Source organism: Phascolarctos cinereus, unplaced genomic scaffold, assembly GCF_003287225.1.
Source record: "Phascolarctos cinereus isolate Bilbo 61053 unplaced genomic scaffold, phaCin_HiC Scaffold_3;HRSCAF=262, whole genome shotgun sequence".
Taxonomy (NCBI): Eukaryota; Metazoa; Chordata; class Mammalia; order Diprotodontia; family Phascolarctidae; genus Phascolarctos; species Phascolarctos cinereus.
Genome location: NW_027555736.1, coordinates 154,577,998 through 154,605,234, shown reverse-complemented (window position 1 = coordinate 154,605,234; position 27,237 = coordinate 154,577,998). Strand labels below are relative to the sequence as shown.

General features: G+C 39.4%; 1 protein-coding gene and 1 long non-coding RNA gene across 2 annotated transcripts in view; one reads left to right on the top strand and one right to left on the bottom strand.

Annotated features, from left to right (window-relative positions):
- The window catches only part of LOC144456315 (uncharacterized), a 36,735-nt gene extending 13,425 nt beyond the window's left edge, over positions 1 to 23,310 (bottom strand). The window contains exons 1-2 of the long non-coding RNA XR_013485352.1: positions 23,015 to 23,310; positions 12,147 to 12,328 (exon numbers count right to left, since the gene is read on the bottom strand). This is a non-coding gene — a long non-coding RNA (uncharacterized LOC144456315). The remainder of the gene's footprint in view (positions 1 to 12,146; positions 12,329 to 23,014) is intronic.
- Positions 1 to 27,237, top strand: part of LIPC (lipase C, hepatic type) — a 232,190-nt gene that overhangs the window by 175,127 nt on the left and 29,826 nt on the right. Inside the window, exons 3-6 of the mRNA XM_020981824.2 lie at positions 7,731 to 7,913; positions 12,249 to 12,366; positions 17,306 to 17,539; positions 21,326 to 21,568. Coding sequence (XP_020837483.1) covers positions 7,731 to 7,913; positions 12,249 to 12,366; positions 17,306 to 17,539; positions 21,326 to 21,568 — 778 coding nt within the window. The remainder of the gene's footprint in view (positions 1 to 7,730; positions 7,914 to 12,248; positions 12,367 to 17,305; positions 17,540 to 21,325; positions 21,569 to 27,237) is intronic.

Below are 27,237 nucleotides of genomic sequence, written 5' to 3'. Positions count from 1 at the left end.
AGCAGATGAGTTAATGGGCTGAGTCCCGTGGGAATTCAGAACTGGTTTCTTTCCTTGGGTACCTTTCCCTGCCACCTAGCCAGTTTTTGAATTTTGTTTTTGTAATGCACATCTCCACCTCTTAATTACTCACACTCATACTCAACACCCCCTAAAATCGCCCCACTTCCTGCCTCTCCTTTCTTAAAAAAGACTTCCCCAAGTCTGTATAACTCTGCCAAACTAAGTCAAATGCACTTCTCATTTAAGCGCCAAGTGTCTAAACACCAAATCAGAACTAAACTCATGATGGAACTTTTTTTTTCTTTTTCAGCAGGAATGGAAGTCACATGAATCAAGTGAGACTGGGGGGGGGGTGAAGGTAACAATTGATGAATGGTAATTGTAGTCACATGGGCTGAAAGAAGATCATAAGATTTGGGAGAGCCATTCTGATAGCCATCCAGCTTGCAATCCTCTCCTGTCCCCCAGTTTCTGGCCTGAATGTTAGAAAATATGGGAGGTATACCAAGAAGGAAAAGGGATGTAGGAAAAGAATGATGATGCTGTGACTTGTCCCAGAGTCTGGGATCAATCAGAACCATCCCAGGAGGCAGAAAAATTATACAAATTAAGATCATAAGTACAATTATAGAATTTTAGACCTGGAAGGCATTACCTAGAGATTATCTAGTTTAACTCCATCATTGTAAAAAGAAAAAGGAAACTTGAGGTCCAGAAACTTAAATGTGTTGCCCAAAGTTATACAGCTAGTCAATGGCAAAACTGGAACTGGAATGTCAAGTCAATTGAACAAGAATTTATTAATTGCCTACTATGTGCAAAGAACTGTGCTAGACACTGAGGTTACCAAAGAAAGAGAGGAAGGAAAGAGGGAACAAAAAAAGGAAGGAAGGAAGGAAGGAAGGAAGGAAGGAAGGAAGGAAGGAAGGAAGGAAGGAAGGAGGGAGGGAGGGAGGGAGGAGGGAGGGAGGGAGGGGAGGAAGGAAGGAAGGAAGGAAGGAAGGAAGGAAGGAAAGGAAGAAGGAAGGAAGGAGGAGGAGGGAGGAGGGAGGAGAGGAGGAGGGAGGAAGGAAGAAGAGGAAGGAAGGAAGAGAAGGAAGAAGGAGGAGGAGGAGGAAGGAAGGAAGGAAAGGAGGAAATAAAGAAGGAAAGTCATCTCTGTGAAGAGCTTATGTTCTACTGGAATCCAGTGTAGTGCTCTTTCCACTATATTGTAATTGTCCTGAAGAGGTGTAGAGGTATGAGGGGTGCTGCTGGGAACCCCCAAGATTGCAGTGCTGGGCCCTGTCTGAATGAATTCAACTCAAATCTTCTTTCAGCCAGAGGAAAAGTTTATTAGTGATTAAACACTTAAACCAGGTGATGCCCTTAAGGATGAGTGGGCATGAGATTCTCAGCCTGAATGGGGGCCAGGGTGGATTTTTTATATACTGAAGTGACTTTGGGTGGCCAGAGAAGGGGGCTGGGAAAAGAATCTAGGTGAGAATCCCCATTGGAAGGTCTGAGAGATTGAATAGACAATGGGAATAGATAATGAAGGAAACTGGAAGGCAGAAGTTTCAAAGGCATCTGCACAAGATCAAAAAGTGGGGCTAGGGCTTTCAAAGGGAGATAAGGGGAGTCCATAAGGAACCCTTTGAGACCAGAGTAAGGGCTTTCTGGGGCCCATAGACAAAAGAGAGCCAGATTCTTTTTAGGGCAAAGGACAAAGGTACATCAGAATAACATCAAAAGGTAGAAGGCTTTCAAAGGGAGATGAGGGGCTGGGGCCTGTGCCTACACCCCATCAGTACCTTGGGGGTGGGAATGGGGAGGGCATTTTTAGGCTATTTAGAAGAATACATGCAATTACAGAGGGAAAAGACCAGATATAGTGTTTGCACCTCTTTGGCCAGAAAAGCATACAAATGGGGATCTAAGCTCATTCCTGAATCCACCATAATTCCCATAATGAGACCCACAGGGATCTGAACACAGATCCCATTCTCCATTTAACCTATACTAATTAAATTCCCAGAAAGAAATTTATTTTCTGCTTTCAGGGATGACTTCCTACAAAACTGTCAAGTCAACAAAACTTATTTTGGATGTGCTCAAGTTCCCATTTCTTCAACCTTTCTCCATTTACTTGTACACCCTTTTGTCACTGTTCAGGCCCTTCTTCAGTCATTTTCATTCTCTGTCTCCACCTCTACCCTTTCCCCTCATCAAAACCTGTTCTCAGAAGAAGGTCTGAAAGCTCATTCACCCTGAGATTTAATGATTGATAAAGGCTTAATGTGTCATCTCTCCTGGGGTTATGAGCACTTTAACCTGTAACAAAGTCTTAAGCCATGAGAACGAATCTATAGTGGTAAAATTTTAGGCATCAGAGACTTTATGGGCAAAGAGTTAGATTGTGGCAAGGGAACCTTCCCAGCATCCCTGGAATCACACTATGCATACAGCTGCTGGCCAGTTTGCTACCTTCAAAGTTTTTTTCTTTGTCTTTTTAAAGCAAAAATGATTCTTCCCTACCTTTCCCAGCTCCTCCCATAGGGACTGCAGGGCCTAAAGCATTTACAATGATACTTTTCTTAAAACAAGGGAAACTAAAGATCAGAATCTAAATCCTCTCCTTTGGGAACTCTTCAAAAGAGGAAAAAACAGATTGGAAAGAACATTTACAATTTAGAACCATCAGTAAATGAGAAGCATTCAATTTACTCAACTACTTAAACCAATAGGATGGGTGCTCAATTATGTGAAAGGAGTGAAAAAAACATCTGGAAAAGGCAAGATGTGACCAGAGAGAGAACTAGGGGAGAATCACAAAGATGTTGGAAGAATCAGAAGCAAGGAAAGCCTTAAAGAGTTGGAATTAGTTAAAAATAGAAGAGAAATCTAAGGAATGACTTCAGAACTCATAGACAGTGAATGGCCAGAGGGTCATTCTCAGCCATTCTCTGTTTTTCTAGAAGCCAGAGGAAAGGTAGGAACTTCCAAAAGGTGCTACACTAGAATGAATGAATGATCAGTTAATTCATTTACTGATTCATTAATTGAGGGGGATTAGGGACTCTCCCTAAAGGACTTCTGTGTCCGTGAAGGAGAACATTTTTTCCTTTCCAGTTCTGAGTTTCTATGAATTATTACCTTGCCCAAAAAGTTGTCTGTTATTTAATTAAAAAAAAAAAAAGGAAAAAGGAATAAGCTATTCTATGACAATCACAGGAAGAGGAGGAGGAGTGTCTCTCTCTTAGTCATTGCTGGCAAGATTCTTGCCAGAGTTCTCCTTAATTGGCTTATCCTTCACCTGAAAGGCGGTCATCTACCCAAGAGGCAGTGTGGCTTCAGAAAGGGCCAAAGAAAGGTCAATGTGATGTCTGCTGCCTGACAACCACAGGAGAAACACCAGGAGCAGAATGGAGGTCTGCACACAATATCTGCTGATCTGACCAGGCATTTGGTACTGTCTGTTACGAGGGCTTGTGGAAGATCACAGCAGAATGAGGTTGCCTAGAGAAGTTCATCAGGACACCAGTTACACAACATCATGCCTGCATAGATTTTGGATAATGGACAATGCTCTCACACTTTCCTAGTCACCAATGGAATGAAGCAGGGCTATGCACTTCTTCTCATGTATTTTAGCATGATGTGTTCAGCAATGTTGTTAGAGACCTTCAACAATGATGAAAACGGCATCAAGATCAGCTACCCCACTGATGGTAAATTATTTAATTTGAAAAGGCTACAAGCCAAGATTAACATGGAGGGAGAGTTGGTGCATGACTTTTTGTTCACAGGTGATTGTGCACTCAATAGAGCCTCTGAGGCTGAGATGCAACAGAGTATAGATTGATTCTCTGCCACTTATGCTAATTTTGGCCTGACAATTAACATGAAGAAAACAGAGGTTCTCTATCAACCTGCACCACACCATCCATATGTGGAACCATCGTTGACTGCAAATGGAGAAATATCAAATGGTATGGATAAGTTCACTTACCTTGGCAGTATACTTTCCAGAGATATAGATAGATAGATAGATAGATAGATAGATAGATAGATAGATAGATAGATAGATAGATAGATAGATAGATATAGATAATGAGGTTGACACACACATTGCCAGAGCTAGCTCAGTGTTTGGGAGACTCCAAAGGAAAGTGTAAGAGACAGGAGGTATTATATCTACTACCAAACTGAAGGTCTACAGAGCCATTGTGCTGACCTCATTGTTGTATGCCTGTGAAACCTGGACAGTATGCCAGCACCATGCCAGGAAACTGAATTGCCATTTGAATTCTTAGGAAGATTCTGAAGATCATCTGGTAAGATAAGATACTGGACACTGATGTCCTTTCTTGAGCTGAACTGCCAAACATTCAAATTCTGCTGCAGGGAGTGCAACTCCAATGGGCTGGCCATGTTGTTTGAATGCCAAATATATATTTGCCGAAAATACTATTTTATGGAGAACTCAAACAAGGCAAGTGCTCACACACAGGTTAGAAGTAGTTACATAAGGACACTTGCAAAGTCTCTCTGAAGAACTTTGTGAGACATGGAGGACTCTGGCATAGGATCACCCAGCATGATGTGCTCACGTAAGTTGTGCAGATTTAGACATCTCCCTCCCAAATAGTCTTACAAACTATTTATTGCCACTTCCAGATTATCCCTCCACCATCACTCAACAATGTTTTCTTCTTTGAGGTTTACTTTATTCAGATACATCACAGATTCAGGTCCTTATGGCATTGATCTACCAGCTCCCAAGCCATTCTCACTCCTTTCTTAAGGGGTTTAGTATCTGGATTATAGTGTTTAATCCTCTTTACCTCAATCTTTATCCTAATACTAGGGAATTTCAACATTCATGATAATGTTACTTCAGCCTTTGCTTCTCAGTTCATCAATCTTCTTACCTCCCCTAATAAACACTTTCACTCAACTTCAGCCACATAAACAGACAATTAAACCTTGGTCTCGCCATGAACCACAAGAATTCAACTTTGATGATTAAGAATTCTGAAATTTTTTTTACCTAACCATTCATCTTCTATAATTCCATGTTTCCTAATGTCTCACTCTTTCAGTGTCACCATGACCTCCAGCCCCTCCAAGCCTCAGTGCCCTCCTGGGCCATTACTCCCACTCAGATTTCATTTTCCTCTTTTTTCCAGTCTTGACCCTCTACATAACAAGTTCAAATTTACTGTCTTCTCTACTCTTGAATACCTTATTCCCTTGTCCTATCACCAATCGTGTCTTGCCAAATGTCAACCCTAGATTACTCCTACCATCCACCTCTTCTGTCTTCTCACATGTAGCAGAATAGAGCCGGGGGGAAGTTACATAGCTGAAAAAGACCTCAGAGCTTTCATCAATTTCGATCTGAGTCATCGATATAGCATGGTAGTCTAAATAAATAAACCTATGTATTCTCAGACTGTATTAATAGAGACAGTTTCCAAATCAGAGAGGTAATAATCTGGTCACATGGCATCTGGAAAGATATTAGCAACCTGCAGCAGGCTCAGTGTAAACAGATGTTGAAATAATTGGATGCCATTTCATATGAGGATCAGTTAAAGGAAGTGGAGATTTTTAGCATGATGAAGACTTGGGACTGCATGATAGCTGCCTTCAATATGAGAGGGGGATTAAACTTATCCTACTTGACTAGAAGGAAGAACTAGAACCAAATGAGCAGAAGTTTCAGAGAGGGAGCTCTAGGCTCTATGTAAGGAAAAGTGAATAGGGTCTAAACTCTGTATGCAGAGCATTGTTTTCAGTTATTGGCACATATTAGAGAGGACACTGAAATTTTGTTGTTCAGTTGTTTTAGTCATGTTCTCCAACTCTTCAGGACCTTATTTGGGGTTTTCTTGGCAAAGATACTGGAGTGGTTTGCCTTTTCTTCTCCAGCTCATTTTCCAGATGAGGAAACTGAGGCAAACAGGGTTAAGTGACTTGCCCAGGGTCACACAGCTAATAAGTATCTGAGGCTGGATTTGAACTCAGGTCCTCCTGACTCCAGGTCCAGTGCTCTATCCACTGTGCCACCTTACTTCCTGGGTATTAAAAAGCTAGCTTATATCCAGAAGACACTAAGGATGATGAAAGAACTTGAAACTACGTCAAATTAGAGCTATCAGGGAAAGACACACACACACACACACACACACGTGTGTGTATATTTATATGTATGTGTATATATATATATATATATATCATATATATATATCATATATATAATTATAACATCATTATTTGTAATACAGAAGTCTAGAAAAAAATACATGCCCAATGATTGGGGAAATGGCTGAACAAATTGTAGTATGTGAATGTAATGAAATATTATGTTGTAAGGAATGACAAAATATAAATAATTCAGAGAAATATGGAAAGACATGCAGGCAATGATGCAAAGTGAAAAAAAACGAGCCAAAAGAACAATATACACAGTAGCTACAATCATGTCAAGAAGAACAACTCTAAGCCCAAAACTCAGGTAAAATATAATAGCCAATGTCAGTACTAATTTATTAAGATTTATTAAGATTTATTTGCTATTTAATTTATTAAAATTAAGCTGCTGAGTTGTCAGACTATCAATTGCTATCATGTACTAAGCAGTTCTCCTTAACTGCCTTCATACTTTATAGGGAGGGTTGTTTAGGTATTTATTGAGAGGTAGCTACTGCATCAACACAATAAAATTGTTTTGTTTTGGTTTTTTTGAGGCAAACAGAATTAAGGGACTTGCCCAGAGTCACACAGCCAGCAAGTGTCTGAGGCTGGATTTGAACTCGGGTACTCCTGACTTTAGGCCTGGTCATTTATCTACTATACCACTTAGCACAACCCTCCTCCCTGATTTTTTTTTTTAAACAGCTAGAGCTGTCCAAAAGTAAAATAGGTTGCCTTTGGTAATGACTTCCTCATCTTTGGAAGTCTTTAAGCAACAGCAGCATGATCACTGCTGAGAATTTTCATAGAATCTCCTACCAATATATAATTTGGAGCCTTACCTACAAAGCCACAAAATAATAATAATAATAATAATTATGCCGCCTCTCCTTGAAGACCACTAGTGATGGGAGATACTACCTCATGAAGCAGCCTATCTCATTTTCATACTCTTCTTATAAAAAGTTTTTCCTTTTATTGAATCAAAATTTATTCTCTGTAACTTCAGGCTAATAGTACTCATTCTATTGCGAAGAAGATTTTTGCTGAAGGTATGTTTTAACTGGGTGACCTCTAAGGTCCCTTCCAACTCTGAGATTCTATGATTCATTGATTTACTGAGCTCCTATTTTGTGTAAGACACATGCTGAGGGCCCTGTGGGATACAAAGGCTTACAAAGCAAGGCCCTTGACCTTAACAAACACAGCAAACATAAATAATGATAGCCCAAAGCAGAATGCAAAAAGTCCCAAAGAGGAGGAAGAGATCATTTTCACCTAGGGAGGTCAAGGAAGACATCAAGAAAAGGTGACATCTGAACTGGGTTTTGAATGATAGCTAGGATTTCAGTACCTATTATATCTAGAACACTACATTGCAGTAAGGTCAATGGAGATTTCCAAAGATGGAGATATTTTACTTTCCCTTAGGAAGGAAAAGATTAATCATATATTAGTAGGAAAGAAAAAGAGAGCAGTAAAGAAGGAAGAGAAGGAAAATGAACCCAATGAAGAGGCTTACTTTACTCAGTTTCTCCCTCCCACAGGTGGATGGCATGTTAGAGAAATGGATTTGGAAAATGGCAGCTGCACTCCAGTCTCAGAAATCCAACCAAGTGAACGTGATCGTGGCTGACTGGATTGCCTTGGCATATCAGCACTACGCTATTGCTGTCCGAAATACCCGACGTGTTGGCCAGGAAATTGCAGATTTCCTGGAGTGGCTGGAGGTAAGAACTTTAACCTCTTCTTCCATTCCTTCCTTTTCATGACCCACTCCAGTAATTTGAGTTAATTTAGTTTACTTTAATTTACTTAATTTAATCTAATTTACTTAAAGAAGAAGACAGAGAACAAAAAGCCATTTAGCAATTGTTTTTGTCACTCATTGGTTTAGACCAGGGGTGGGGAGCCTGTGGCCTCAAGGCCACATGTGGCCCTCTAGTTCCTCCGATGTGGCCCTTTGACTGAATCAAACTTCACAGAACAAATGCCTTAATAAAAGGATTTGTTCTGTAAAACTTGGACTCAATCAAAAGGCCGCACCCAAGGACCTAGAAGGCCACATGTGGCCTCAAGACGGCAGGTTCCCCTCCCCTGGTTTAGACATTTACCATTTGTTAAGATGTGTCTCATCCATGAGATCCTCAGAGAAGTGATTCCTATAAACATTTAAATTGCTTCATAAATACTGAATTCAGCAAGAATAAAATAGAAAAGGGCATTCAGGACAAGACTCTGCATCAGGTACCTTGTAAGTGCTAAACAGAGTAAAATTCAGGATAAAATTATGTCTGCTTCTATCCTTATCCCTCTACATTGTAAGAGAAAAAACACCAGTATGCATTCTATTAGTGATTTGAAATATGGTCCACCTAACCAGCTTTCTGCCATTCAGAGTGTGCTTTAGATCAGAGACTCTGGTCCCTGCCTTGTTATTAATAAGTCTATGGGCATTTAACTTAAGGTAATATCATGTGTTCCTATAGGTGCAAAATTTGAACTACTTGAAAATTCTTTAGGAGAAATGCCCTCAAAGACCTCAAGATATTACTGTTATTCTTTGAAAGCGGACAACCTTTTTGTCTATAAACTTTTATGTCATACTCCTCACTTTCCAGAGCAGAAAGTTAGTAGTTTTCTCTTTTGAAAATGAGGATTTCTACTGGGCAGGTCGACAGACACTTGTAATCTCTGCTTCCAGGAAGCTGATGCTGGCAGATCTCTCAAGGTAGGGAGTTTTGAGTAACTATTAGACTAAGCTGATTGGGTATCCACATTGAGTTTAGCATTAGGTCAAAACTCATGTGCCAGTCAGAACGGGATCAGGCCCATAACCCCTAAGTTTCCAGCCTAGGTGAGACATGAAGATCAAGAAGGAAGGAAAGAAGGAAGGAAGGAGGGAAAAAGAGAAGGAGAAAGAGGAGGAAGGATTTCAAGAACATTAGTATTTTCAAGTTTTAAGTAGGCACTAAAATGTATTTTATAGCAAGTTGTTTTCAATATTTACTTTTTAAAAAATCTAGAGGGTCATGATAGCAGTCTGAGTGCATAAACTATGTGTTTGCCTACCAGAGATGCTGACAAACATGTCTTCCACTTTTGTAATCATAATAAACACATTAGCTTGTGTGTACCCTGATCATGTGGTATATTTGCATAAAGTTAATGAGCCCCTGTCTCCCTCTTCCTGTATCTTTTTCTTCCCATTGCACTTCACTTATACATGTATATCTTCATATTTATTCCACTTTGTACCTTTCCCTCTATAGTCTCTTCCCCTTTTGTCCTCTTAATTTGCCATAATATAGACATGAAGTATATTTTTGAATATTTTATTAGTGCCTTTTACTTTTTAAACCACCTTTATTTCTTAATATTATTACCCATCCAAAAAAAAAATCTCCCTTTTAACAAAGTAAAACAATTAAGCACCAACTAGCTAATATTGTAGCCATATCTGATAGCAACAAATGAACTGTATTTTTAATTATGTGTTTTATTTACTGAATAGAGGTATTTATTCCCTGTTCTCAATCTAAAAAGCAGATGAGCAGAGAAGTTTATGCTTCTCTCACTAAAGAAAATCTAAATTTTTTTTAAACTTAGATTGCCCTTGATTGATTTTTTTCTTGTATGTTAAAGGTCCTTAGGGGGAAGAAAAGGCTTTCAGTCCCTGAATTAGGTTTTTCAAGATGAATGCATTTCTTTCTCTTTTTTTCCAGGATTGCCACTGAAATAGAAGTCTGATAGCAAAAGCCAACATTCCATCCTTGTTCTAGTTGGTGGAATATTCAGTAAGCTTGAGAGTCTCCTCAAAAAGATCAAAAAGGTTTTAAATGAAATCATGACCTGCTACTCAAAAGAGACTAGCTGGAATAATTCCTTCCAATGAGAATGACCAGATTTCACTGTGAGGCAGACTTCAGGGCTCTTTTCATCCTCTGAGCTGGGGCTTCCAATCTCAGAGAGGGAAAGGTCCTCAGAGAATACTCGGTCTAATCCACACTTGAACAATAACCGCCTCTACAGTAACTCTAAGAAGTGGCTTCCCATCTTTTGTCTGGATGGCTCTGAAGAGGGAGAACCCACGACCTTACATTCTATTTTTTACTAACACACCCTTTGGGAGTTTTTCTTTATGCCAAGCCTAAAGTCATCTCCTTGCAGCTTCTAATCATTGCCTATAGATCTGCCTTCTGGGACTAAGCAGAGCAAATTAAATCCTTTTGACAAGCAGACAACTAGATGGGCTAAATTATGTTTCTAGAAAATCACTCTTCTTATTGCCATGAAAGTCTTGGGGATTGGGTATGAAGTGTGAGGAGGCATTCTGCTCCTGTTTGTCTCTTTTGAAAGTTTCATCAAAATGCTTCTGAAGCACTCAACCCACTTCGGGGTGTAGTGTGAGGGTGGGAAATGAGTACACAAGCAAACTATCCTGACCCCAGGGAAGGTGCAACAACCACCAGCTAATACAGTCTGAAACCTGTTTGGTCCCCTATGGCAGGCACATCAGTTGATCTACCTCCCTCATCAGGTGAACTGGACAAAGAACAACCAAATCTAAGCTGTCCAGTCTACCTGCATGACAGTCCTCTCCACTGTCAGACAGTTCTCCTGGGTTAATTTGTTAGGTTTAAAAAACAACAACAACAAAAATTCCACCTTTAATAGCACTGACAGATGTCACAACCAACATCAATAAAAGAATTTGTGATCAGATATACAAAGTCAACAGCTTTAGACTCCATGGCAAATTATTAACTCCCCTAGTCATTCTGAATCTGAAAAGGGCATGGGAAAGAGCAGAGAAAGCCAATCTACACCGATTCAGCTATTCATATATGATTTCAGCTGACAGGATCACACCTGAAGCAGCTACCTACCGATGGCAATTTAATTAAATTAATCAATATGTATTAAACATCTACTCTATGCAGATTGCTGGGTTGGGTGCCAGAAGGTACAAAAAAATGAAAAAGGTAGAATTCTTGCCCTTGTGGAGTTTACAATCTAGTAATGAATACATTTTTAGAACGTATTAAATACTATATGCAAAGCACTGTTCTAAGTTCTGGGGATACAAATAGAAAAGTAAGGTAGTAAGAGGCATCTTTTCATCTTTAATGTAATGGTAGACATCTAGTGGTATCATTCCATGATGTTGAGGTCCATAGGAAGGAGATTCATTAAATCAGAAATCATTTATTAAACACCTACTATGTGCCAGATACAGTGCTAGATGTTGGAGATATAAACACCAAAGTCACATAGTTCCTGCCTTCAAACTGCTTACGTGGATTTGACACCTTAACAACCCTGAGTGCTTTCTCCTTTTTTTTGGGGGGGGGGCAGGGTAAGGTGCTTGGTTTTTGTGTTGTTCTTTTATCTTATTTTTGTTAGTATTGTTTATTTGTTTTACCCCCTCCCCTTTTCTTTTGTTAGAGGCAACCCTTTATTCTACCCCTTAGAAAATGGAAAATACACAAAATATATACACAGTAGCCTATAAATGATATGAACAATTATCTCTCTTCATTGCATCCCATCTTCCCATCAGGGCCCTATATGGTGTCGTGGAGAAAACCACATACGATATAAAGACCCAAACCCCTCACTGTCTGGATAATTGGAGTTTAAAAAACAAAATTTTCCCTGAATGTTCTTTGTCTATCTGGAACTACTGTAGTGACTTCTGTAGGAGAAAGAACACTTCAGGAGAAAAATCTAAGACATATGTCCAATATTCCTGAACACGCTCTTTCCTTTCCTCTTCCATGCTGAAAGAGGATTGGGGTAAAAGAAAGCAGAAGATCTGAGCCAATAGTTTTGAAGACTGAAGGGAATAGGGCAAGTCTTGAGCTGGGAAAGGAAGCATCAACAAGGTCATCTATCTATCTTATTTCAGTTTGGCTTGTGAGAGCCATTTGAACCCAGACCCAAAGAATCCCGCAGTTTACCTGGGGGTGATTCAAACACACCATGGAGAGTTCCCAACAAACCGTGGACCATTCTGAGCACTGCTTTTCTCATGCTTAAAGCAAGCCACTGCTGTCTTCCAGGAGGTGGTTCGATTTTCCAGAAGCAACGTTCATCTAATTGGGTACAGCCTTGGAGCTCATGTCTCAGGATTTGCTGGCAGCTATATTAATGGTACAAACAAGATTGGAAGAATCACAGGTAAAAATGACTCATAACTAACAATATCTGAAAACCCAGTTTCCTTTCTTCTTCATTCCTGCACTGAAGTTTTAAAGTACAGACCAACTTTTCCATCAGCGTGGTAATTAAGGTTCCTTTGCTTCCTCTACTCTCTGGCAGATCACCACAGGATGACTTGCAGTGATAATTCCAATGTTACCACTGACACAGCTTCTCCTTTTAAGTGTCTCTCAGTGCAAATTATAAACCTAATTCATATTGTCTCCCTTCCAATTAACGTTTTTGGTAGATGTCCCAAACAGTGTCTAAAATGAGACTATCAGTATGGTTTTTTGTAGCAGGAGGGAGGGAGGGAGGGAGGGAAGAGGAAAGAAGAAAGGGGGAGGGGTGGGGAAGTTCTGTTCCCCTGGTTTGTTATACATCTGTGCCAATTCCGTACCTCAGCTTCTTCACCTGTAAAACAAAACTGGAGCACATTTTTGAGAACGCCAGAAAAAAGATGCTAAAATATATATCCTGTTCCTGCTATTTCAATTCAATTCAATAAGCATTCCTTAAGCGCCTACTCTGTCCCAGGTTTTGTGTTTGAGGGCAGAGCTACATAGTTTAACAGTTAAAATCAAGGTAGACTGAGGCACAGAGTTCCAAGCACAATCAATTTATTAGTAAAGCACAAATTTACCAGTCAATGGGATCTCAGTTTCTTCAGCAAAGCTAAGACTCCAAGTGAGGGGGACAACTCTCTTTTATAGTTTTGGAGAGTAAAGAACAGGTCTTTGTAAACAAGGAACAAGTTATGACTGGTTAAAAGAGCCCAACATCATGAATGGTGAAATCAGTATGATTGATTACAGAGCTGAGGTGTGGGGGACAATATGATTGTTGAAAATTGGGAATGAAGGGCTAGCAACAACCCCCTCCTTCTCTCCTATGGCCAAGAAATGTTCATTGTTTGAGTCCACTTGCAAGGTTAGAGATAGTGGACCAGACTTCTTTGGATAGCAAACCAGACATCCTTCAAGGGTAACAGATTTCCTTGACACAACAATGGAACAGTAATTAACAAGAGAACTGGATTTCTTAACTTAACTCATTACAGGACAGCTGAACTTCTGAATTAATTCCAGAGACAAAGAATCATGATTTAGGCAGTTACAGGACAAAATCAATTAATTGTAAATAGGATCAATTAAAAAAAAAGACAGAATCAATTTTATCATTTCGATAGACAAAAATGAAGAGTCTATGCTGAAGTAGTTACAGTCTGCTGTGGAGAAACAATGGGCACTAAGATAAATAAATACAACATAGTTTCTACGGAAATTTTGGTGGGAGGGAGATATAGTAACAAAGGGGAATCAGGGATAAGCAAAGACTACAGAAATCTAGAAGGTGGCACATGTCAACAATTCTCTCCTCATTTAGGGGTATTTTTTTAAATTAAGCTGCCTAACCCTGTTATCTCTAAATGCAAATGCCAAAAAAGAAAGATGCTCAGCATTTTGCTGGTGGTGAGCAGACATCAATTATTCCACATTACTCCCTTATTTAATCTTCAGTGGTTCCCTACTATTTTGCTTTGTTGGGGGTATTTGTTGTTTTTTACTACTAGCTGTCCCTATGGAGACCAGGGGTATTGCTGGGCTTGAAACTAGCACAGATCCTGGCATCATGGCTCGTGGTTTAGGCCCAGAGTGTTTCAAGGTCAGCCCAGACTTCTAAGTGTCCACAAGACTTCAAGCCTAGGTTACAACCTCCCTGGTTAGGATCCTGGAAGAAGTCAGTCTACAATGGCATGAGAGATGCAATATACTTCTGTACCTAGAGTCTCAGATTCTAGGTTCATGAATGGGCCTAAGTTCTGGTCTGTGCCCCATGACATCACCTCCCCCTTTCTTGGTTTTATTCACATTTTTCATTTGTAAACATGCAGAATATTGACCACCAGAGCATGATAAAGGCCATTTAAAGAAATTATTGGACTGATGGAACAAGGGAAAAGAGTAAAAACAGGAAACTGTCCATTCACAATCATGGTGGCTAGAAAATAGACACTCCCTATTCCTGAGTGTGGGTTGAAAGCCAAGCTCTATCTGGGACTTCAAAGAGGACTCCAAAGGGAGGGAAAGGAAAACAGAATATAAGTAAACACCACTGATTTGAGTCAGCTACAGGGTGTGCTGCTTATTAAAAACAAACATACATATCAGAGGGAGGACCAGTAGCCTTGAGCGAGTTTGTTTGCTTTCAGTTGGACAACAAGGTTCCCAGGTTTGTTCTAAAAATTCCAATAACACAGCGGCTATGTGGACTTATTTTGAGGTAAAGACCCTGGTTTAGTGGAAATTCTGCTTTGCATGATCGTGTTTTGTTTGTTAAAAAAAAAAGCCGGTTTTATTATTGCCAGATTTAAAGAATAGTGAAAACTGAAGGAACATCTTCCAGGCCTCATATCTGGGGTCTGTCATTCAACTAACAGATTTTTAGTTAGCCTTTTACCCTCCAACTTCTCAGTCTCCTGACATTTTGTGACCCCATTTGGGGTTTTCTTGACAAAGATACTGGAGTGGTTTGCCACTTCCTTCTCCAGCTCATTTTATAGATGAGCAAACTAACTGAGGCAAATAGGGTTAAGCGACTTGCTCGGGGTCACACAGCTAGTAAGTGTCTGAGGCCAGATTTGAACTCAGGAAGATGAGTCTTCCTAACACTAGGTCCAGCAGTCTATCTACTGCACCACCTAGCTGCTCTTCCAGTCTCCCAGATTTGTAATCTCAGCATTATCCTGAACGCCTCATTCTCCCTCACCTCACATATCTAATCAGTTGGTAAATCTTGCCTGGCTACCTTCACAACATCTCTTACATCTAAGCCTTTATCTACATTCACATAAGTACCACCTTAATTCAGGCCTTCATCACCTATCCCCTCGACTATTGTAACATCCTCATAATTGGCCTCTCTGGCTCAAGTCACTTACCACTTCAGTCTATCCTACATACTTCTTTTTTGTTGTTGTTCTTTTTTTTTTTTTAGGCAATTGGGGTTAAGTGACTTGCCTAGGGTCACATAGCTAGTAAGTATCAAGTGTTTGGTCTGAGGCCAGATTTGAACTCAGGTCCTCCTGACTTCAGGGCCAGTGCTCTATCCACCGCACCACCTAGCTGCCCCTTATCCTACATACTTCTACCAAAGTAGTTTTCCTTAACTGCATATCTGACCATATGACTCCATCAATTCTAGTGACTTCTTTTTGCTTCTAAGATTAAAATCCAAACTCCTCTTTGTTTTATTAACACCCTATACCCCCAACCACAGCCTATCTTTTCATCCTCACTGGACATTACTTGCTTCAAATACATTCTGTGTGAGTTAGAATGGGCAAGTCACTTAACCTTGGTCTGCCTCAGTTTCCTTAACTCTAGAATGAGGATCATAATAGCACCTACCTCAAAAGGTTGTTGTGAGGGTTAAATGAGATATCTGTAAAGTGCTTAGCCCAATGCCTGACATATAACAGACATGTAAATTCTTGTTCCTCTCCCCTTCTTTCCATACTTCGCAATCTGGAAAAATTGGCTTTCCTTTTTGTTCTTCACACTTGATAGTTCATTCTCCTCTCTGTGCCTTAGCATTGGCCATCCCTCATGCCTAAAATACACCCTCTCTTTATGCCTCTTAGATTCCTCTTCTTTAAGACTTAGCTCAAGAAGCATCGTTTGCATTGAAGCCTTTCCTGACCCCACTTGCTAGTGCCCTTCCTCCCAAACTACTTTGTATTTAACTACTGTGTGTATATGCATATATTTGTGTGTGTGTATATATATATATATATATATATATACACACATATACACATATACATGTTCACTTTATATGTATTTATATGTGTACATGTTGTCTTTCCCCATTAGAATGGAAGCTCCTTGTGAATACCAATTGTCTTATTCCTTGTATTTATTTGTATTACCAGCTAGTACAGTGCCTGGTACTTAGTAGGTGCTTACTAAATACAGATTGATTGATGATCTGAACTTGGGGATGCTGACTCTAAATCTAAAGCCAACTCACCTGTATAGTTCTGAGCCTCAGTTTCCTGTTCTCTAAAATAAAGATGAAGATAATACTTGTACTACCTACACCCCTCCCTTTAAACCACCCCCCCCCAATTGAGGTGAGGAAATTATAAACTGTAAAGGGCTTGATTTGATTGAGACATGAATGGGATGGGATCCCATATGGTAAAATTGTAAAGGGCTTATTATGAATGGGATCTATTATTATATTGTTCTCATCTTTTTTGATGGGGTTTAGATATAAAATGTCTGAGGACAAGTGTCTATGCTATGGCTTTTATATTTACTGTTTTGTGGGCTACTGTACAGGTAGATGAAATGCCTGCTTTTTTGCAGCTGAATAAGAGTATTGGAATGTAAGCTCATCTTTTGTAGACTTGCCAAAAAACATCTTTATCATCATCTTTATTGCTAATTACAACTAAGGGCAAAGTGGAAGACCTAACAGCTAATGGCAAAATGCAGGCAAACAATATTGTGCCAATCTTGCTTTAACCATGGGTAAAAAACATTTGTAATGATCTCATTAGCATCCCTCAACTGGCTTTGAAAGTACTAGAAACTGGTTTTCCTAAGTAGACTAAGCTTTCCCCCTAAAATTTTGTTTATGCTTTCTAAAACATCCTTTTTTTCCTAGACAATTTTAAAGACAGATGTCAACCCAAACTACATCTGGATTATTGCACCATCAACTCTAAATTACTTTATCTCTAATTACTGAGGGTCTAATACGTAAGGCCATGGCATTATTATAATGAGAAAAGCCTAATATTTGTCTTCTCTCTGTCCCCTCTTGCACAGGAATCCCTGTGGTGTTGGAATATCTCAAAGCTCAAAAGCAAAATTCATCCTCTTATTTTCTTGTATTTTTTTTTAATCAGGGCTAGATCCGGCTGGTCCCTTGTTTGAGGGGACATCCCCTACTGAACGCCTGTCACCAGATGATGCTGATTTTGTGGATGCTATTCACACATTCACCCAGGAGCACATGGGGCTGAGTGTGGGGATCAAACAGCCAGTGGCACATTATGACTTCTACCCCAACGGAGGCACCTTCCAGCCTGGTTGCCACTTCTTGCTCATGTACAGACACATCGCACAGCATGGTTTCCATGGTGAGAAAGGAAAGATTAGCCAAGAACTTTGGCTAATAAGTGTTCTTCTCTTAGGCTTTCTAGCAGTAGAATTCCCCAAAAGTTAAAAACCAATCCTACCATAAGCTATAAAATCACAGCAGAGCAGTGACGTGAAAAGCTCTTTGCCCGGATAGTTTGAAAAGGTGATCACAATCCTGTTTGGACAAATCATGTTACCTCTCTGAGTCACATTCTTCTCATTGATAAAATGAAAGGGTTGGCACAAAATAACTGCTAAGGTCACTTCAAGTTCTGTGTTTTAGAAGGCAGCATGAAATAGTGTAGCAAGTCAAACTCGTATAGAAATGGGAGGCATTAAACCATACATAATGATCTCTGCGGGCTGCATATTAACTTAGAAAACTATATATTAACATTATCTATGTTCTATTGCAATTTATTTATTTTGTTAAATGTTTTCCAGTTACATTTTAATCTGGTTTAGGCTATGCTGGAAAGTGAGCCACATGTTTGACTCCTCTGGTGTGGTGGATGGAATGCTATACTTAGAATCAGGAAGACTTGGGTTGAATTTTACCTCAGATTCTTTCTAACATTGTGACTCTGGACAAATTACTAAACCTCTTGGAGCCTCTGTTTCCTCATCTGGAAAATGGGAATAAAATAGAAACCTCTTTCACAGGGTTGTTATAAGGATCAAATGAGAGGATATAAATACATATGTCTATAAACGCATTCTGAAAACTTTTAAAACGTTATATAAATGCAAGCTATTATTATTTTAAAAGTGCAATCTAATTCTACCCTTAGAAAATATTGTTTGTTAAATTGTTCATTTGGGGGTATTTTTACCTCTATTTTCTTCATCTCTACCTTTTGGGGAGCCCTAGAGTTGGCTAGATGCAAAATGATGTAGGGAAGGTCTACCACTTTGTGAAATCATCCTTTGCAGCTTCTGATGCACAGCTATGTATTGTAATTCAATTCAGTTCAATAAGTACTGATTAAGCTTCTACTATATGCAAGGTGAAGAGACAGTCTTGATGTAGTGCATAGAGAGGAGCGGCCTCAGGGTCCACAAAAGTCAAGTCCCAGCTTTCACATAAACTTGCTAGGTGGCCCTGGGCAAATCACTTAACCTCTCAGTGCCCCAGGGAATTCTGTAAAGCTATAAAATTGCAGATCTGCATTGATGGATGGAATTTCTTCACTAAGAATTCCCTAAGTGAATTAAATTCCAGATCTACTGCAATAGATATGTATATATTCACTTTTGTGTAGTATATATATACACATGTATATATATATATCTCACATATATAGTACAAAGTATGTTTGTGGATGTGTATATACATATTCATATATATGTCCACTAGACTGTGTGTATATGCATACACACAGTGTAAAGTCCTCAACACTACTCCCCCAGTATTTTCCTGCTTGATCATAATTTAAGGGAGAAGAAAAATTACCTTGCTTCCCATTTGTGTTAATATCCTAATGTACTAGCATGCCCATTATGCTAGACCTTCACCCAGCCCAGCTATCTGACCAACAAAGAAGCATGATGTGAGCTGGCCATTTCCATTCAAATCCTGAAACCTTGAAGGAACTGGAAAAACCTGTTTATTCATATCACAAAGAAGCACTGATTTATCAGTCCTCTTCTTTAATCAGGAGATTCTATCAGAGTCTATAAAGCAATGGCTGTAAAATATTTGTTCTTCAAATATTTCTGTAGAATTTTTATGACTCAAGTAAGAATGTTTGTCAATTGATGTCTATTTGGCCTATTTACATTTGACAGCTTACCCAGATGCAGAGAAAGTTCTAAGGGCAATAAAAAAAAAGTCAACTTAATTTTTAAAAGTCAAGTTAGAAAACAAAAAATTGTTAACTTTTTTTTACAATTAACAAAAGGTTTATTAACAAAATATAACTGCATTATATTTAGCCTTAAATTAAGACATTTTCCTTCTGAACTTGGGTAGCTCCTATTTGTCAGATTATAGACAGGCCAACCCTACTTCAGTCAAGCAGGAAGTCTCACTTGAACTGTGTGACAAAGACCACTGGATTTGAAGAACTTGGCTTTGAATTTTGGCTCTGCTATTTATTACTTTGTGATGTAGCTAAGTCACTTTACTCTGCTAATCCTTACTTTCCTCATCTGTGAAATGAGGGGGTTGGATTAGAAGACTTTTAATAATAACAATAATAATATCCACTTGGCTAAGTAAATAGAGTAGAGGATATACAGTCAAGAAGATCTGAATTCAAATCCTGCCTCAGACATTTACTAACCATGACCTTGGACAAGTCACTTAATTTCTTGCCTCAGTTTCATCGTCTGGAAAATAGGGATAAAAATAGCACCTACATTACAGAGTAGTTGTGAGGATAAAATGAGATAATACTTGTAAAAGCACTTTGCAAACCTTAAAGTTATAGATTATAGATATGTATATGTATATACACACACATAAATGCTAGCTAGTATTGGTGGTTGTGGTGGTGGTGGTGGGAGTAGGAGTATCACTCTTAGCTCTAAATAATGAGTTTTTAACCTGGAATCCATGGACCCCTTTTAATGTATAGATTTTTAAAATTATATCTTTATTTTCACTAACTTCCAAGAGAAAGAGAGACAAAGGGGGGGAGGGAGGGAGAGAGAGAAGGAAGGAAGACAGAGGGAGGGAAGAGGAGAGACGGACAAAAAGAGAGAGACGGAGGGAAGAAGGAAGGGAAGGAGAGAAGAGGGAAAGGGAGAGAGAGCCAGAGGGAGAAACAAAAACAGAGAGACAGAGAAAGCGAGAACTAGAAAGGATTTTATAGGCCATGAAACCACCTCTTTTTACAGATGAGAAAACTGAGGCCCAGGGGAGTAAAATAACTTGATCACAGTCACACAGATAGAAAACATCAGAGGTAGGATTTGAACCTAGGTCTTCTGGCAGTGGAGCCCGTGGCCCTTTCTACAGTACCACACTGCTTCCTGTACTCACTCATTTACTCTCTCTCTCTCTCTCTCTCTGTATCTTTCATTCACATATATATATGTGTATATATATATATATGTATGTGTGTATATGAATGAATGAATATATATGACACAGCTATACCTTCAGAACTCATTAAGTAGAGATTAGAAAAATAGATTAGTGTCTTCAGTCTTGTTTTCCTCTTTCACTAAAATATTTTCATTCAGAAGGCCCAACTTGATTTCTCCCACCCTAATAGACAAGGGTGATTAATGGTTTATTGGCTTATCTTTAAAGTGGTCATGTCCAGGGAGTCACTGAAGGCAGAGCAGGGAACACCTGCATTCTAAGTCAGCATCCTGACACAACATCCTCTCCCTTTCTAGCGTGAAATCAACATAGGAACTGTGTGTAATGGGCAGTTGTAACTAGCATTTTTCATGCCTGGGGTCAAGCTTTGCAACTTTTGCCCCAGAAAAGCAGCATGCAGAGGGCTTTCAAATTAATTTAAGACAAATTCATTTGAGGAGGAGAGACACAGAGGGCTAGAAACAGTGGGACTATAGTCACCACTGTGGTGGGGAAAGGGAGGGAAGGTAAGTAGAGGAAGCACAATAGCTGGAGAAGAGGAAGCCACACCATCAGGGAGTTTCCAATTTTAACTAGTTATTTCTTGCTGACTAGGCTATTTCTATGCTGCTGGGGGAATGTGATGTCAGCCCTCTCCTAAATGTTGGTGCCCAAAGAAAAAAGCCCTGGTCACCCCACCCTGGTTGTTACCCTGGTGGCAAACATCTTAAGGCACTCTGCTGGCATGTTTCAGGGATCACAGAGACAGTAAAATGTGCCCATGAAAGATCAGTTCACCTCTTCATCGACTCCATCCTGCATGACCACCTGCAGAGCACAGCCTACTGGTGCAGCGACATGAACACCTTCAACAAGGGTTTGTGCTTGGATTGCAAGAAAGGCCGATGTAACACCCTGGGCTACCACATCAGGAAGCAGCGGCAGCAGAAAAGCAAAAAACTCTTCTTGGTCACACAAGCACACACCCCTTTTAAAGGTAAGTGTGAAGGATCTACATTAGCTGTGAGTCCCCTCCAAAGGATGAGACTCTGCCTCCTTCCCTTTCCCTTCTGACTCAAGTCACAGGTTGTCTTCCCTTTCCAAAGGTGTTAGTAATATTCAAGCAGAAGTGGTTGGGAATCCAATAGATTGTTTAAATATCTGTTTTTTGGAGGGGGGTAGGCTAAATATGTATGTTTGTGTGTGTGTGTGTGTGTGTGTGTGTGTGTGTGTGTGTGTGTGGTATACACCTTTTCTATAGGAATCTTCTCACTGGGATATATTGATTATTCAGTGCTTGGTGCCTGGCGGGGGAGGGTGGGGCAGAGAGTGGGTAAAAGTTGGTAAAAAGAGAGATTCCGGTGTTGAGAGAGAAGTGACACCATTCCAGGCTCTCTTCAGATCCCTGAAGGGAGAGATAGAACCGGCAAAGAAGCCAATCCGATCAAAATGTCAGCTCCTCTACAAATCAGCTTCTTCAGCATCTGTCTCTCCCTCTGGGGATCTGAAGAGAGCCTGAAATAGCATCACTTCTCTCTCAGAGCTGGAAGCCAGAAGACCAGGATCTCTCTTCTCACCAACTTTCACCAGCTCTTCTCCTCGCAAAGGCACTCAACACTGAACAATCAATATCTACCAGTGAGAAGAGTTAGGCATAAATGGGCTTTTAGGCAAGGGTTGTGAACACATATACTGCATGCAGATGTACAATGGTAGGTGCATAAACTTATGGGGATCAAAAAACATGAAATCTAGTCCCAGCTCCATAACTAACTTGTATCAACCCACTCAGGTCATTCCATTCCTCTCACTCAAGTTTTCTCATCTGCAAAATCATCTCCAAATTCCCTTCTAGCTCTAACGATCTTTCTTGTGAGGAAAGCAATTTGTAAACCTTAAGGAACTATATGTTAATTATATAAGCTATATAAGTTCTATAAACTATAACTACTTAAGTTATATAACTTACGACTATATAAATTTGTAACTACATAAGTTATTAGTAATTTAAACATCCCAATTCTAAAACAGCACATATTCTAGTCAATAAAGTTCTCACAGAATCATTTGGGGTTGTTTTTTTCTCTCAACATCCAGCTTAATACATTCAGGCTCCCTGCCAAGAGCTAAAAAAGCCCCGATATCTCCTAGAACAAATCATGTGGGCCAACTTCTTTTTTATCAAACAGAAGCAAACTTTGTTCGTCTAACCAAACTTCCCTCAACGGTTTAATCAGCTGATTTTACCGGATATCTTCATCCAAAGTAGACAATTCCAACCCTAGACTGCTCTTCAAATGCTCATCAGCTGAGTACTTACCCCAGGGTAACAAACACAATTCTGGTCCCTTTCTGGGTTGAAGAGGAGGTCAGAGGAAGAGCTATGGCATAATCCTGGACTAACACCAGAAGGGAAAGAAAGTAGGAGGAATGTGGTACTTACATTTAGGTTAAAATCTTACAGGATGAATAATCCTACATCTGTTTGCATCAACATTTCTGCCTTATGCACAGATCTTACAAGCTCACATCTTACTGCCTTGCTGACATTTTTAGATAACTTTATCGGTGGTATGCATGAAGAACTGCATGATGATGGGAAAGGTTGCAAATACCAAGTAAATTACTTTTTAAACAAAGGATCCCTTTACCTGCCTGAACTTTAACTTCCTCTCCTGATTCCATTAAGGAGCCAAGCAATTCAAGTAATCACAGCATTGCATCATGGGAATAAAATTAGGAAGGGGCAGCCTTTTACAAAGAAGGACTGGCCTCTATGCTGGGGTAACTATTCCTTAAGCATTTCATGACTGAATTTATAATCTGTGAACTATCTGAGTGGAGAGCCTGCCAGCAAATGGTGAAAAAAGAGAAATGATGTAGACAAAAATGGAGAGAAAAGAGAATATATTTTTTAAGACTCTAAACATTCAAAAAAAAAATTTTAAGATGAGGACAGTGCAGTAATAGTAGAGAGATCACCAGATTTGTAGTCTTAAGAGTTAAGTTTGAGCCCCAGCTCTGCCATTTAGAAGCTGTATGATTTTGAACAAGTAACTTAACTTCTCTGCACCTCAGTTTCTTCATCTTGTAAAATAGGCATAATAATGCTTATACTACCTACCTCACAGGATTGTTGTGAAATGAAAGGTATGTGAAAGCATTTTAACATAGAGCCATTATTATTCAATAGTTGTAGACTAAAAATTGTTAGCATTTGGGAATGTATTTTGAGTTTCCCGAGAAAGAAGGCTTGAGGTGAGAGGCAAATAAAATAGAGGATGGTGGACAATTGAGAGAATATCTGACTGCAATATCTAAGTGCCCCCTCCCTTCTCACACAGCCACCACCCTAGGCCAGGCCCTCATTACTTCCTACCTGAACAGTTGCAATACTGTTCTAAATGATCTCCTTTTCTCCAGTCTTTCTCCACTCCAATCCATTGTCCACATAGCTGCCAAGATTAATTTCCTTTTTTTTGGGGGGGGGGAGATGAGGCAATTGGGGTTAAGTGAGTTGCCCAGGGTCATTCAGCTAGTGAGTGTCAAGTGTTTGGTCTGAGGTCAGATTTGAACTCAGGTCCTCCTGACTTCAGGGCTGGTGCTTTATCCACTGCGCCCCCTAGCTGCCCTGCAAGATTATCTTCCTAAAGCACAGGTCTGACCATGTCACTGCCCCACTCAATAAATTTCCATGGTTCCTTTTAGTTTTAAATACAAATGCCTCCATAAGGAACTTAAAGGCCTTCACAACCTGGTTCCAACCTACCTTCCCAGGGCCATTATACATAACAACAATTCGTGTCTTCTTTAGTCCAGTAAAAATGGCCTCCTTGAGGCTCCTCACACATGACATTCCAGCTCACATCTCATTGAATTTGCTTTGGATTTTTCCCATGTCTACAATTCCTTTCCTCTGCTGCACTGAATCCCTTACTTTTGTCAAAGCTCAACTCAAATACTCCCATGTGAGGCTTTTCCTAAACTTCCTCCCCCCTAAAAAATTAAATTTATTTTTATACATTTTACATAATCTTAGAGGCAATAAAGAATAAAGAATAAAGAATTATTACAAAGAATGAAAAACAGGCCTTGAAGCCAGGAAGACCTGGGTTCAAGTCCTATCTTTGACTCTTGATAGCTGTGTGACTCTGGGCAAGTCACTTAACTTCTCAGGGTTCTAAGACTGTAAATTGAAGAGAAGATGCTGACCAGCATTGGAAGAGAAGTTTCCCTGTCCTGGAATTAACCTTATACCAATGAAATCACAGGGCCAGTCGCCATCCAGCTATATTTTGTATGTACTCATGGGTACATGTTGTTTCCCCAAATAGAATGCAAGTTCCCTGAGGGTAGGGTCTGTCTCATTTTTGTCTTCATATCTCCAATGTTTAGCACAATACCTGTCATGCATGAAGTTGGTGTCTGATAAATGTTTATTATTGATTGATTGATACTGATCATTTTTAGTAGTCTAGCTAACTGGGAAAACATTTATCATCAGAAGGTGATGAAATTTTTGGCCATGGAGACCTATTCAATAGATAAAAATACAAAATGCCCTTCTATCCTGTATGATTCCTTATACTTCCAAAATGACCATCACAGAGACCTACCTCCAAGCTGACTCCAACCCTTTAGTGACTACGCATCAGGTCTTCTTATTTAAGCTATTCTGGAACCACCTTACTATTACCTAGCCAGAGTTTTCCATCTTGCTGACGAAGATAACATGTCAAACGTACAGCTGAGCTCTAGGTAAATTCCAGCTAGCCTAACAACCCTGTCATAAAAAAGCAAATAAGGTCAATCTGACATGATCTCTTCTTAATAAACTATACCAGCTCTTAGTGATCATTGCCTTTTCTTTTCTAAGTACTTATAAACCATCCCTTTGTTAATGAGCTCTATAATTTTTTCCAAAAATCTAAGTCAAAATTACAGGCCTGGAGTTTGAACAATCAACCCTTTATTCCTTTTTTTTAGAAAATTGGAACACTTGCCCTTTTCTACTTGTGTTGTACTTTTCCTATTCTCCAAGATCTCTCAAAGACCATGAACTACATACAGCACATCAATCATAATTCTTTCAGTATCCTGATAGGATGTAATTTTTCATGACCTTTAAACTTCATGACTTTAAACTCATTGAGGACATTTTAATATGAGCTCTTCCTTTACCTTCAGTCTCAAGTCACCGATAGCCATTTTTGTAATGCTGCCTAGTACAAAGATCCTTCTCCTTAGAAAAGAGAAAAATAAAAAGAAATAAATAGTTTTGCCTTTTCACAGTAATCCATTGGTGTCATCATTAGCAGTGGTTCTATTCCTTTTAAAATTCCCCTCTTTTAACACAACATAGGTTTGTGGGTTTTTTAACCTTTTTTGCTACTAGTTCATTCAGTTCATTCTAGGCTTTGGCAATCCTGACACTATTGTTACACTTTTGCATTTACTTTTCACTGCCTGCTTTGATCCCATCTTCTACACATTTCTTTTTAAAAAATCTGAGTTGCCCAATAAATTCCCTAGGCCCATATCAGTCTCTTTAGGGAGGTCCCCCTCTTTCTTCTCAACGGAATCACAAACCCCAAAGTGATCTAAGTGCCTTACTGCTAACTTCCCTTTATGATACTTTTAGGACAACCCCATTTCTACCTATTCTGAAGCTTCAACATGACATGGAAGTCACCCTGCTTTACCAACAGTGTGCAATCTCTAGCTAGTAACACCAAACTGAAAAGACTCAAGAGTAGTGACCTGGTGGTAGATAATATCTGAGGAACAGCCTAGCTAACTGGGTTTTCAGAATTTTTTGTGTGTGTTTTCAGAATTTCATTCTTGAGAACATATCATCTCTCTTGAGCCAACTTCCCCTGAAGATTTTTAGGACATTAGATCCTACTTATCCTCTCTCTTTAGAAGATATCCTCTCTTTTCCCTTTGAAAAATGCTTTCCCCAAATCTCAAAGCATGTTAAACTATGCCTGGCTTTTTCTCTCCTTCTTCTTCATGAATTTCAAGACTGAATGGTCACTTCCTTTCATGGTTCACACATCTCTCTCAATGACCAGTTCATATTTGTTTAATAATACGCTCTAGAATTTTGCCAGTAACCAAAGCCAACTTTACAGGACTACATCTTATAAAATGCACCCTATTTTCTTTCTTGGAATGGGGATACATGCCCCGCTCCAATTTTACAATACTTTTCTCACTCTCCACAATCTTTCAGAAATCGCTGACAATGACTCAGCAATCACAGCTCTTTCAATACTGTAGGATGTGTTGCAGACAGACCTGGTGAATCACATATATAATACACATCATGGTTCTTCCTGTTGCTTTCCCATCTTTAATTTTTAAAAATGAAATTATGTTTAAGGAAGTTAAGAATGTATCACCTGCTCTGCTTTTGGTAAAGACAGAGCTCCAGAAAGTATCTGGGTAGAGTAATTTCCCCTATCACTACTATGTAATGCCTCCATATCATTCATTTATTCATTCATTCAACAAGTATTAACTCCCTACTATGTTTCAGCCACTGCACTTCATTAGAGAAGCAAAGTAAATAAAACAATCCATAAACTCAAGTAGTTTACATTCTACTAGAGAGAAAATATAAAGATAAATAAATACAAAATATAGTCAAGGATCCTAGCAAAT